The following is a 12916-nucleotide window of genomic DNA, read 5'->3' as shown; positions in this document are numbered from 1 at the left end:
ATTATCCTATTAAATAACGTGCAATTAAATGTGAGATTAGAGAGTCTCCTCAAAAGCAGAAGGCACACTTTACTCTCAGTGCCTGTATCACCCTAAAATCTATGATCAACCTTACAAATTACAAAAATGAACAACTGATTATTTGGATTTCAATTTAAAATCAAATGCAACCAATTTATATCAGCATAAAATTGAGAAACTTGTTTCATCAGTGAAAAGGGAATAAATGCCATTTAGGGCCTGATTTACTCAAAGTTTGCATGTGCAAAAACGTGCAAACACCATAGCACTCACGGAAAAACAAAACAAGAAATGTGCATGCTGATTAACTAACAGAGTGTACTGACTGCATCTTTCAAATTACAAAAATAAGCATGTATTGTTCATTTAGCACATTTGTCTACATGAATATGTAATTTGGGGTTTGTCCACCTTAGTGCACAAAACTGTGGGAGGGAACATGCAAATGGGTGAGATTTTCACATGCAACATGATTTAACAAGAACAAAAGGAAATGAAGAGGTGCTATTAGCATCTGTATTTTGCTAATTTGAAACTTAATGCGCTTGACACACTGCTGTTCCAACAGCACAGATGGCACTGCCTCCTAACAAGCAGAATAAATAAAAAAATGGGCAAAGTTATAAAGCATTAATGGTTTACTTCATGGCAGTGTTTGTGCATAAGAAAGCACAAGGTGCATACCTGCAAGTGGCAGATTTAATTAAATTTTGCTCTTACAACAATTAACATGTACAAAATCTGCATTTACAGACTGCTGTCAACGTCATATTACTGTCTGTTATCAACTGCATCATTAGTCTTAGTAAATCACCATCAAAGCTGTCTCCACCCCATATTGCAAACATTTGGATTGCCCACACAATTTAGCAGTCTGGGATCTTAGTAAATCAGGCCCATAGTATTTTTGTAACACAACATTGTTGTAAGTTATAATATTAATAAGAATCTTAATAATGATAATAATAATATTAACAATAGAAACAAGAGTGCATAAATAGAGAGCAAATTTGCATGTGAAAGATTCAGCTACGTTTGCCTGCAACAGCCTTCCCCGTCTCAATTTTTCACTTTATATGACAGAAGGTTTTGGAAATGTCATTGGCTGTTGTGACACAAAAGAAGAGGAAATGTGTGGGTCTCCTGGTTTCAAAACAACAAAACAAAAAAAGACAATTTTTCATTTTCAGGGTCACGGCAGTCAAGGAAATGTATCTTGTGGAGAAAATAGGATTTATATATATATATATACAGTGGTGGGCACAGATAACCAAAAAATTAACTTCGATAACAGATAACTGAAAAGTTATCTTTGATAAAGATAAACCACCCAAAAATGTATCGGAAGTTACAGATAACCCATAAATTCCAGTATTGTCTCTGGTACATTTGCAACTACTAACAAGCTGAATTTGAATTTTAACACCACGATCGCTTTTGGAAGCATCAAAAGACCCAAACACTGAGCCAGTACTTCTATGTTTGAACATGCTGCCCCCTGCTGGAAACTACACGGCTACAGCACAGACGCCCAATGAGAGCAGTCACAAAGCCAGCGCTCTACCAATCACAATGCTCCAGTCAGGCGGAGGTCTTGAAAAATAAAGTCATACTGACTTATGGTTTTATGTGAATACTGATAGAATAACTCCATTAATGTCAATTCTGTCATTTGTACATAGTTAAAATATAACATATATCTTTTAATGTTGAATAATGCACTAATTCTGAGGTTCTGTAACAAACACAGACAGATCGCAAAGGATTCTGAGTAAAAGTGCCTCTGCTAAACACTGATTGGTTCAGTCATTCATTATGTAAACCAACACATTAATGTGACGTGTGTCGTGTGTTGGTGTTTACAGATAAATGTGCTTTTGTAAAATATTCCATTTTTTATTTGTAAAAACAGGTATTTTTACGGAGCCCTGGAAGTGTCATCGCAAAATGTTTTGCATGTGGAGAGAATGTGCGCACGTTTTATTATGTTGTAAAACATGCACTCAATATTGCCTTGACATAAATGTTGGCTTTACACTGTGCGAGTTTTGGCCCTTTTTCAGATGATTTTTCATTCGTGCGACAATTTTTTGGACCGAGTTTCAGGTTAATCGCGCGTCCTGCATCGTGTAGTGTACATGGAGTAACAAGCTGCGTTCAACCTCTCACGACCACCTCCTGATTGCTGATCATATGGTCGAATGAAAATCAAACCTGTTTGATATTATTCTGTATCCTGCTGCTGAAGAGCTACAAGCGTCCAACCGCTCGCACTGTGCATTTGCAAACACCGCAGAGCTGTCTTGTAATGGTTGTTTTGTTGTTGTTGTTTTGTTTTTAAACTTAATTTGTAAAAAAAAAAAAAAAAAAAAAAGCCATTTGCAAAGCCAAAAAATTGATTTGACAACCATCTGATATAACCGGGGTCAAAATAAGTAGAGCACTGCCATCTACTGGTGGCCAGACGCTTAGTACTTAGGGCGAATACTGCCATGAACACTACCGGCCAGTAGATGGCAGTAGAGGCCTTGAAAACTTGCCAAAGCAAAATTCCAGATAATCCATGTCTGCTGCATGGAATTTAATAAACGCAAATACAATAATGTCTATAAAGCCAGAGAATATATTCATGAGAGTTTTAGGCACTAGAGTTTAATGCTAATATATATATATATATATATATATATATATATATATTTGAAAAAGAAAAGACACAAGTACACCTCCACCAGCAGGCTGTGTGTGTGTGTGTGTGTGCGTGCACGTGTGCATGTGTGTGTGTGTGTGTGTGTGCATGAGGTTGAACCATTTGTGTTGTGAAGGTAGGAAAAATGGTTTTGATACATATCAACAAAATTTCATGGAGATGTCCTCTTTGGGTCAAGAATAAGTTGATTCCAAATTTTTCCTTTTATTGTTTTTTGATGTCAAAAAGGTGAGCTGTAGGGAACTCAGAACTCAGCTGACTATTACAAACCCAGTGCAAGAACGTACTTACACTAGGGTCAGCGTTCAGTAGTTAGCATTTGTGGCTCACAGCGAGCAGGTCTGGGGTTTGATTCCACCCATGCCCAGTTCCTTTCTGTGAGGCCTTTGTCTGTTTTCCTCGTGTCTGTGGGGTTTCCTCTGGGGAATCTGGTGTCCTTCTACTGTCAAAGCATGCACATTAGGGTCATGCTCCTGTCTTTGACCGAGGCCATGTGTGTTGAACTGGATTTGGTCCACAGGCGCTGGACTGTGGCTGCGGCTGGGTTGTACTTAACTATACTTAGGATGGGTTCATTTTTAAAAGTTGATTAATTTTTAACTTTTAAAACTGAAAATAATGAAACATGTTTCATTTGTGCTTCTAGAAGAATTCAAACACCAAAAATAAGTACAGTAGATGTTCTGTTCTGTTTATTCTGTCATTTCTTTTGAATGTCTCTTCTAAGGGCTGATGTCTTCATCACGGTTTCTCTCCACGTTTCATCTACGTTGGTCTGCGTGGAAATAAAATGACCCCTTCATCTAACCTGCATCAATGCAACAATGCGTTTGTGTGTCAATGCGTTTATGCCTCTGTGCGTCAGTGCATCAGTGTGTTTGTGCGACAGAGCGTTTGTGCGCCCATGCATCAGTGCGTTGTACCTCGAAGCAGCTGTTTGATCTCTCGACTGGCTTGCGTCGCAGTGAACTGGTACACAATGTCCAGTGCTGTCTGGCTGTATGTGTTCCTCACTGCTGCATTGATTCCGCTCTGTAGAAAACAAACAAGCTGCATTAGTTGTGCTTATCTTTTTGGGTAAAACTGATGCATTCCTATTAAGATTTTGAACTCAGAAGTGAGAGGTTTCCTGGCGAGGAAAGTTGCTGCCTGCAAAACAACAAAGCCTGTGAGCAGGAGCAGTGGTCAACCACCACAGCTTTCTGTGCTGAAGCATTACAGTGCCTTTTACAACACCTTCTGCTCTTCAGTCTGTCCTGACCACCTAATCTCTTACATATCCCACCCAGTGGGACAGATCCTCCTGCTGGACCTCCATCATGTGGCCAGCTCTATCTTAGGAGGAAGAAAGTCAGTGTAAAATCAATGGTAAAGACCAGCGTTATAAAAGTTTGAACATATTAGTACACGTCCCTGTGTGCACATGCAGACCCACAGCTACCCATGGACGCACAGATGAGTTTTGTTTGATTTGTTATGTACTAGAGAACATTGGTGCTTAGCGTGATGGAAACTGTTTCCTCCTGTGAGGAGGAAGCAGTTTTGGTGACCCCTGGACTACACTATCTCTCTTTCTTCCTCCTAAATGCCAGTGGGACCAGGCCCTAACAGATGTTATCATAACTAGCTTGTGGCATGTGGATTGGAGAGGTATCAACTGCTACTGACTGGTTCACCCATCTGACCAATCCTAACATTAGGGCCCTGTTCCACTGGCGTTTAGGGCCCTGTCCCACTGGCGTTTAGGAGGATTTGCGTATGGATTATGCACAAAATTGTCTCATATTCGCTTAACATCCGCAATATGCGTGAAACATGCTTGTATGAGTCGGCCGACACCCGCACGTCTGCAATTATCCACAGAGGCACGTTTTTCCGTCACCAGGATTTTTGAGCTGCACAAAATTTTGGCTGCGGATGACATCCGCCTTACATACTCCATACATACTCAATCTATGCGCTGTATATTTGCCGTCATCTGCTGATATCCGCAACTGATGGGGATTTGCGGCTTGGCAGCGGACAGGGACAGTGTGTAAAACGGATATTTTGCATGCCCATCATGTCCAGATCATGGACTAAAATAAGTTGTAGCGACTGCATACAGACTGGCCATGAATAAAGTGTTTGTATTACGTCTGCTTTGCATCTGATTTGCGACAGATGCAAATCAGATGCGCTGTGTTCTCAGTTGGATGCCGTTCTTTGTTCTACCGGCTGCCACGCGCTCTGCGCTGGATGCTGCCTATATAAAATAATTATTTTGTGGCAGATTAATCATTTTATTCTGCAGATTGCCTGTTGAAAACGGCTCTAATCACCTCCTGAGTTACAGAGGAAGATGCAGCTGGGCCGTTCGTGCGCGCGTGCGCGCGTGCATGCGTGCGCGAAAGGCTCCAGCTGCAGAAAGCATTTTGAGCTGTCTAAAAAGGTAATTATTTGACTTGCGTGGTTTTCCTTCTTGTGTGCAGCTGTTACAGTATTTATTCCTATGTTTATAACAGATTTAACTTCTTGTTATAATGTTCAAACGAGCTGCGCTCTGATGCGATCTGCTGACATCACCACTCACCCTGTTCACTGCTTGTTTACTCCAATCAACTTGTCCAAGTCCAGCAAATGCTCCAGAGCCTGTATTGTTGGTGTGAATAGTGATGCCGACTGCCCGAGTGCACTTCATTTATGACCACAATCCAGATGCCGTGCACGCGCAACACGTGCGCGATGCATTCATAATACACACGTAATACTGCCGTGATAATCGCAATGCGTCGGATCCATTTCTTCACTACATGCGTTATACAGCCGTGATTGTTCATCATATATTCGCTATATATTATTAATATATCCATAATTCATACTGGGACATTTGTCATTTTTGGCCATTTTTCCTGCGGACGACAACGAACGACTGTACTTTGTATACTCAATTCATGCGCAATTAATCCTCTCCCCAGTGGGACAGGGCCCTTAGGTTCGACCATCCAATTACCATACAGACATGGAAGTACAGAAATACATCAATGAATAAATGCAGAAATAAAAAATGATGCATGGAGATGCAGAAATAAACTCAAAACATGCATTTATTTATTCATTCTCAGGTCACTTTTTGTCCTCCATGCCACTAAAGAATGTCCTCCATGCATGAAAAATGCAAAGTGAGCTGTGGTTCATTTCGGATGGCTTCATGAAACACCGTGAGGATATGATAATGTCCTTTAATGAATTCCAGACACAATAATCACAGTCTTTTTTGGAGCTGTTCACCTCAAAAGCCTACCAGTAATATTAATTTTTGAAACTTTTGAAGCAAATGAACAAAGAGGAATCTAATCCACAGATGCTGCAGGGCAAAGGCTATGAATGTTTTCAGTATCTCTTGTTGCGACACTCATTAAATAGCAGCACCTCCCTTGTTGTTGAAAAACCCTGGTGGCATTTTTACGTGCATAAATAATTCATCACCTCTCTGTGTTTAGCCCTAAAGGAAGTGATGCTTCAGCCGCTTTATTATTCCTGCACTGGAGGGATTTTCCAAAACATTTCAAATGAAGGTAAAAGATGTGAGGAAACCCAAACTCCTGTTTAATTCAGTGCATTAAATACTTTCTAACAATTCCCTACAAAGAATAATCTCAGTGAAACAGAGTACAAATGTAGAAAAATACTTTTTTCTTAATAAATACATTTTTTCTTTGTTGTTTTATTGGTGACCGATGATGTAATAAAGAGATCAGTGATGTGATGCTAAGAGATATTTTCCAGAGAGTTAAAACAGGAGTTTAAGTCTCACCTTGCCAAGAAAAAAATGCCACTTGAAAAGGAAAATACATATAAAATTGTGCTCAAAAGTTTACATACCCTGACAGAATTTTTATTTATTTATTTATTTTTTGGCTATTTTTCAGAAATCTTTTTTTCACTCATAGTTAGTGGTTGAGTGAAGCCATTCTTTGACAAACAACTGTGTTTACTCTTTACTTTTGACAACAGAAACTACCCAAATGTTGCTGATCAAAAGTTTACAAACCCCTGCACACCTCTACATACCTCTTTTGTGGTTGTTGTGGACGAGGCTCTCTGGTGGTGAAGCTGCCACTGAATATGTCTTGGACTTTATTTACATCAATTATGAAGAAATACAAACAGTATGGCACTCTATGGTAAATCTGCACAGAGTAGACTGGGGCTGTTCAACTCATTCCAGAAAGGGCCGAGAGGGTGCAGGTTTTCTTTGCAACCACCCACTCCACCAGGTGATTTCACTGATTAACATCACTTTGAGCAGATGGAATCAGTTAATCAGTGAAATCAGTAAATTAATACCTCACAAAACGCCCCCAGACAATTTGGGCACCCCGCTATACACTACTATATACTATAATGTTCCAAATTGATCAAAAGTTCTTTAAACCAGTCTATCCTCTTTTTTAATGTTTTAAAACAAATTATGACCTTGGATATATCCAATTAAAGACTCATTACATTTTTTGACACTATACTGTAAGAAAAATATGACTCAGTCATATAATGTTGTTGCTTTGGCTGAGCTATGCCATGTTAATGCAAAGTCTCACGTTTTCAGTCTATCAGGTCTAGGTGATGGTTCAGACAGGATGCAAATGCAGGACTCAGACAACTTGTTCTGTATGTAACAGCAGTTTACTGAAACAATAAACGGGGTCCGGTACACAGTAAGGCAGTCCAACAGGAACAACAAAACTAGGAACATCAGGCAAAAGCGTGGTCGAGGATACAGGCAGGTGGTCGAAAAACACATGAAGCAGGCAAAATGAGATAACAGGATACAGAGCTGGAGAGAAGGCACTAGGCGCATCAATCTGGCGAGGGAGTAAGGCAAAATGAGGAGCTTAAATACACCCAGTTGATGAAGTACAGATTGAAAGCAGGTGTGCGTGGAACAAACCAGAATGAGGGAAACACCCACCACCAAGAGCCAGCAGAGACAGACAAGAGAGAAAGTGACAGACAGACCCAAACAGAAAAAACCCCAGCAAGAGAATAAACAAAATAGAAAGTAACTGAAAAAACACATCAAAGCCAAGAAATAAAAGCAGACAAAACTCAAATCCTGACATCAATCATGCAACTTGACAGTTTACATTGTAAGTTAAATCAATCAAGATGACTTAACTGAGTCAAATAGTGTCAATAAATCTATTTTTAACAGTCTATTTTACAGTATATCTTTGAGGAAAAAACAAATGTCACTTAAACAATATAAAATATGTTTGGAGTTCAAAATTTTAAAAACTGATTATATTATTTCATTAATGACAAAGGATTAAACTTTGACAAACTGAATATTTGTTTTAGCGCTATCTAAAACAAAGTCAGGCTACATGTACACTGTAAAAATATACTGCTTGAGTCATTAAAGCCATCTTGTTGCTTTGAGCTACGTCATGTCAGTGTAAAGTGTCAAGTTTTCATCCATGCACATCTTGACTTTACACTGACATAACTCAGTCAAACCAGCAACATGACTTGACTGACTCAAGTGCAGTTACAAATCTTTCAATGTTTTGGGGGTGGGTGGGTGGGTGAAAAACGGTCTCTATTTGACACCTTGAAAAGTCTAGAGTACGGGTCACCAATCCTGATCTTGGACATTGTCTCCTGCGTGTTTTTCATCTGCCCCTGCTCCATCCGCTGCTAAATAAGTAAGGCAGGCTTGCTCTGTTATGTGTAGACGCGGGTTGAGGAGCGGACCTGTGTCAGACGGAACCCAGCGCTAAGAATAACCAGAAAGCGGTTCCAATAACAAAAACAATATATTTATTTCACCCGCTAGTGCACAACAAAGTGTAAAAACCAAATAGCGTCCCTCTGGTGGAGTGAAGGCTGGCACGCTCTCCAGCGCCCAAAAGGATCGAAGCCCGGCGCTCCTGGACCCACTACCACCGCGAAACACCCCCCAGGTGGACACGACAAACCGACTCTCTGCGAAGCATAGAAGAGGTGAGGTAAGTCAGCAGTTATAACTAATATCCTTCAAAGGACACACACTATCAGCAACACATGCAGGTCTGTATTTTAAGCTTTATGTAAATGAGCAGCTTCTCACAACAGGTGGAGGATCTCTTATCCTCCACCTGTTGGAGGCTCGGCTCCGCACCGTGGAAAATTCTACAGCTAGCCAGGCCCCTGTAGTCGGTGCGGACCAAGGTAGCTTAGCCGCCGTTAGTTCCCCCCTGGCAGACCCCGTGCAGTCGGGAAGGCAGGCTGACTGGGTGACTGTGAGGAGGAAGCGTAGCCCTAAACAGAAGCCCCGTGTACACCGTCAACCCGTTCACATCTCTAACCGTTTTTCCCCACTCGACGATACACTCGCCGAGGATCAAACTCTGGTTATTGGCGACTCTGTTTTGAGAAATGTGAAGTTAGCGACACCAGCAACCATTGTCAATTGTCTTCCGGGGGCCAGAGCAGGCGACATCGAAGGACATTTGAAATTGCTGGCTAAGGCTAAGCGTAAATTTGGTAAGATTGTAATTCACGTCGGCAGTAATGACACTCGGTTACGCCAATCGGAGGTCACTAAAATTAACATTGAATCGGTGTGTAACTTTGCAAAAACAATGTCGGACTCTGTTGTTTTCTCTGGGCCCCTCCCCAATCAGACCGGAGTGACATGTTTAGCCGCATGTTCTCCTTGAATTGCTGGCTGTCTGAGTGGTGTCCAAAAAATGAGGTGGGCTTCATTGATAATTGGCAAAGCTTCTGGGGAAAACCTGGTCTTGTTAGGAGAGACGGCATCCATCCCACTTTAGAGGGAGCAGCTCTCATTTCTAGAAATCTGGCCAATTTTTTGGGATCCTCCAAACTGTGACTGTCTAGCGTTGGGACCAGGAGGCAGAGCTGTGGTCTTATACACCTCTCTGCAGCTTCTCTCCCCCTGCCATCCCCCTATTACCCCATCCCCGTAGAGACGGTGCCTGCTCCCAGACCACCAATAACTAGCAAAAATCTATTTAAGCATAAAAATTCAAAAAGAAAAAATAATATAGCACCTTCAATTGCACCACAGACTAAAACAGTTAAATGTGGTCTATTAAACATTAGGTCTCTTTCTTCTAAGTCCCTGTTGGTAAATGATATAATAATTGATCAACGTATTGATTTATTCTGCCTAACAGAAACTTGGTTACAGCAGGATGAATATGTTAGTTTAAATGAGTCAACACCCCCGAGTCACACTAACTGTCAGAATGCTCGTAGCACGGGCCGGGGCGGAGGATTAGCAGCAATCTTCCATTCCAGCTTATTAATTAATCAAAAACCTAGACAGAGCTTTAATTCATTTGAAAGCTTGTCTCTTAGTCTTGTCCATCCAAATTGGAAGTCCCAAAAACCAGTTTTATTTGTTATTATCTATCGTCCACCTGGTCGTTACTGTGAGTTTCTCTGTGAATTTTCAGACCTTTTGTCTGACTTAGTGCTTAGCTCAGATAAGATAATTATAGTGGGCGATTTTAACATCCACACAGATGCTGAGAATGACAGCCTCAACACTGCATTTAATCTATTATTAGACTCTATCGGCTTTGCTCAAAAAGTAAATGAGTCCACCCACCACTTTAATCATATTTTAGATCTTGTTCTGACTTATGGTATGGAAATAGAAGACTTAACAGTATTCCCTGAAAACTCCCTTTTGTCTGATCATTTTTTAATAACATTTACATTTACCCTGATGGACTACCCTGCAGTGGGGAATAAGTTTCATTACACTAGAAGTCTTTCAGAAAGCGCTGTAACTAGGTTTAAGGATATGATTCCTTCTTTATGTTCTCTAATGTCATATACCAACACAGAGCAGAGTAGCTACCTAAACTCTGTAAGGGAGTTAGAGTATCTTGTCAATAGTTTTACATCCTCATTGAAGACAACTTTGGATGCTGTAGCTCCTCTGAAAAAGAGAGCTTTAAATCAGAAGTGTCTGACTCCGTGGTATAACTCACAAACTCGTAGCTTAAAGCAGATAACCCGTAAGTTGGAGAGGAAATGGCGTCTCACTAATTTAGAAGATCTTCACTTAGCCTGGAAAAAGAGTTTGTTGCTCTATAAGAAAGCCCTTCGTGAAGCTAGGACATCTTTCTACTCATCACTAATTGAAGAAAATAAGAACAACCCCAGGTTTCTTTTCAGCACTGTAGCCAGGCTGACAAAGAGTCAGAGCTCTATTGAGCTGAGTATTCCATTAACTTTAACTAGTAATGACTTCATGACTTTCTTTGCTAACAAAATTTTGACTATTAGAGAAAAAATTACTCATAACCATCCCAAAGATGTATCGTTATCTTTGGCTGCTTTCAGTGATGCCGGTATTTGGTTAGACTCTTTCTCTCCGATTGTTCTGTCTGAGTTATTTTCATTAGTTACTTCATCCAAACCATCAACATGCTTATTAGACCCCATTCCTGCCAGGCTGCTCAAGGAAGTCCTACCATTATTTAATGCTTCAATCTTAAATATGATCAATCTATCTTTGTTAGTTGGTTATGTACCACAGGCCTTTAAGGTGGCAGTAATTAAACCATTACTTAAAAAGCCATCACTTGACCCAGCTATCTTAGCTAATTATAGGCCAATCTCCAACCTTCCTTTTCTCTCAAAGATTCTTGAGAGGGTAGTTGTAAAACAGCTAACTGATCACCTGCAGAGGAATGGTCTATTTGAAGAGTTTCAGTCAGGTTTTAGAATTCATCATAGTACAGAAACAGCATTAGTGAAGGTTACAAATGATCTTCTTATGGCTTCGGACAGTGGACTTATCTCTGTGCTTGTTCTGTTGGACCTCAGTGCTGCTTTTGATACTGTTGACCATAAAATTTTATTACAGAGATTAGAGCATGTCATAGGTATTAAAGGCATTGCGCTGCGGTGGTTTGAATCATATTTGTCTAATAGATTACAGTTTGTTCATGTAAATGGGGAATCTTCTTCACAGACTAAAGTTAATTATGGAGTTCCACAAGGTTCTGTGCTAGGACCAATTTTATTCACTTTATACATGCTTCCCTTGGGCAGTATTATTAGACGGTATTGCTTAAATTTTCATTGTTACGCAGATGATACCCAGCTTTATCTATCCATGAAGCCAGAGGATACGCACCAATTAGCTAAACTGCAGGATTGTCTTACAGACATAAAGACATGGATGACCTCTAATTTCCTGCTTTTAAACTCAGATAAAACTGAAGTTATTGTACTTGGCCCCACAAATCTTAGAAGCATGGTGTCTAACCAGATCGTTACTCTGGATGGCATTTCCCTGATCTCTAGTAATACTGTGAGAAATCTTGGAGTTATTTTTGATCAGGATATGTCATTCAAAGCGCATATTAAACAAATATGTAGGACTGCCTTTTTGCATTTACGCAATATCTCTAAAATCAGAAAGGTCTTGTCTCAGAGTGATGCTGAAAAACTAATTCATGCATTTATTTCCTCTAGGCTGGACTATTGTAATTCATTATTATCAGGTTGTCCTAAAAGTTCCCTAAAAAGCCTTCAGTTGGTTCAGAATGCTGCAGCTAGAGTACTGACGGGGACTAGCAGGAGAGAGCATATCTCACCCGTGTTGGCCTCCCTTCATTGGCTTCCTGTTAATGCTAGAATAGAATTTAAAATTCTTCTTCTTACTTATAAGGTTTTGAATAATCAGGTCCCATCTTATCTTAGGGACCTCGTAGTACCATATTACCCCATTAGAGCGCTTCGCTCTCAGACTGCGGGCTTACTTGTAGTTCCTAGGGTTTGTAAGAGTAGAATGGGAGGCAGAGCCTTCAGCTTTCAGGCTCCTCTCCTGTGGAACCAGCTCCCAATTCAGATCAGGGAGACAGATACCCTCTCTACTTTTAAGATTAGGCTTAAAACTTTCCTTTTCGCTAAGGCTTATAGTTAGGGCTGGATCGGGTGACCCTGGACCATCCCTTGGTTATGTTGCTTTAGACGTAGACTGTGTTTCATAATTATTGTATGGCCTTGCCTTGCAATGTGGAGCGCCTTGGGGCAACTGTTTGTTGTGATTTGGCGCTATACAAGAAAAAAGTTGATTGATTGATTGATTATCCGCATGCCACAGCAGTGAGAAGCAAGCAGCACAATTCTCATCACAATTCAAGTATACTGCGTAACAAAATACCAAGTTACTATCCA

The 12916-nt window shown here is 40.4% G+C and overlaps 1 protein-coding gene across 9 annotated transcripts in view; it reads right to left on the bottom strand.

Annotated features, from left to right (window-relative positions):
- caskin1 (CASK interacting protein 1) overlaps positions 1 to 12916 on the bottom strand; it is a 333760-nt gene that overhangs the window by 60276 nt on the left and 260568 nt on the right. For all 9 annotated transcript variants that reach the window (XM_034189754.1, XM_034189755.1, XM_034189758.1 and 6 more), the window contains exon 8: positions 3652 to 3760. In XM_034189754.1, the coding sequence (XP_034045645.1) occupies positions 3652 to 3760 (109 nt within the window). The remainder of the gene's footprint in view (positions 1 to 3651; positions 3761 to 12916) is intronic.

This window comes from Thalassophryne amazonica, chromosome 16 (genome assembly GCF_902500255.1).
Source record: "Thalassophryne amazonica chromosome 16, fThaAma1.1, whole genome shotgun sequence".
In the NCBI taxonomy this organism is placed as follows: Eukaryota; Metazoa; Chordata; class Actinopteri; order Batrachoidiformes; family Batrachoididae; genus Thalassophryne; species Thalassophryne amazonica.
The sequence above is the reverse complement of the archived record's forward strand: the minus strand, read 5'-3'. Positions and strand labels throughout refer to the sequence as shown.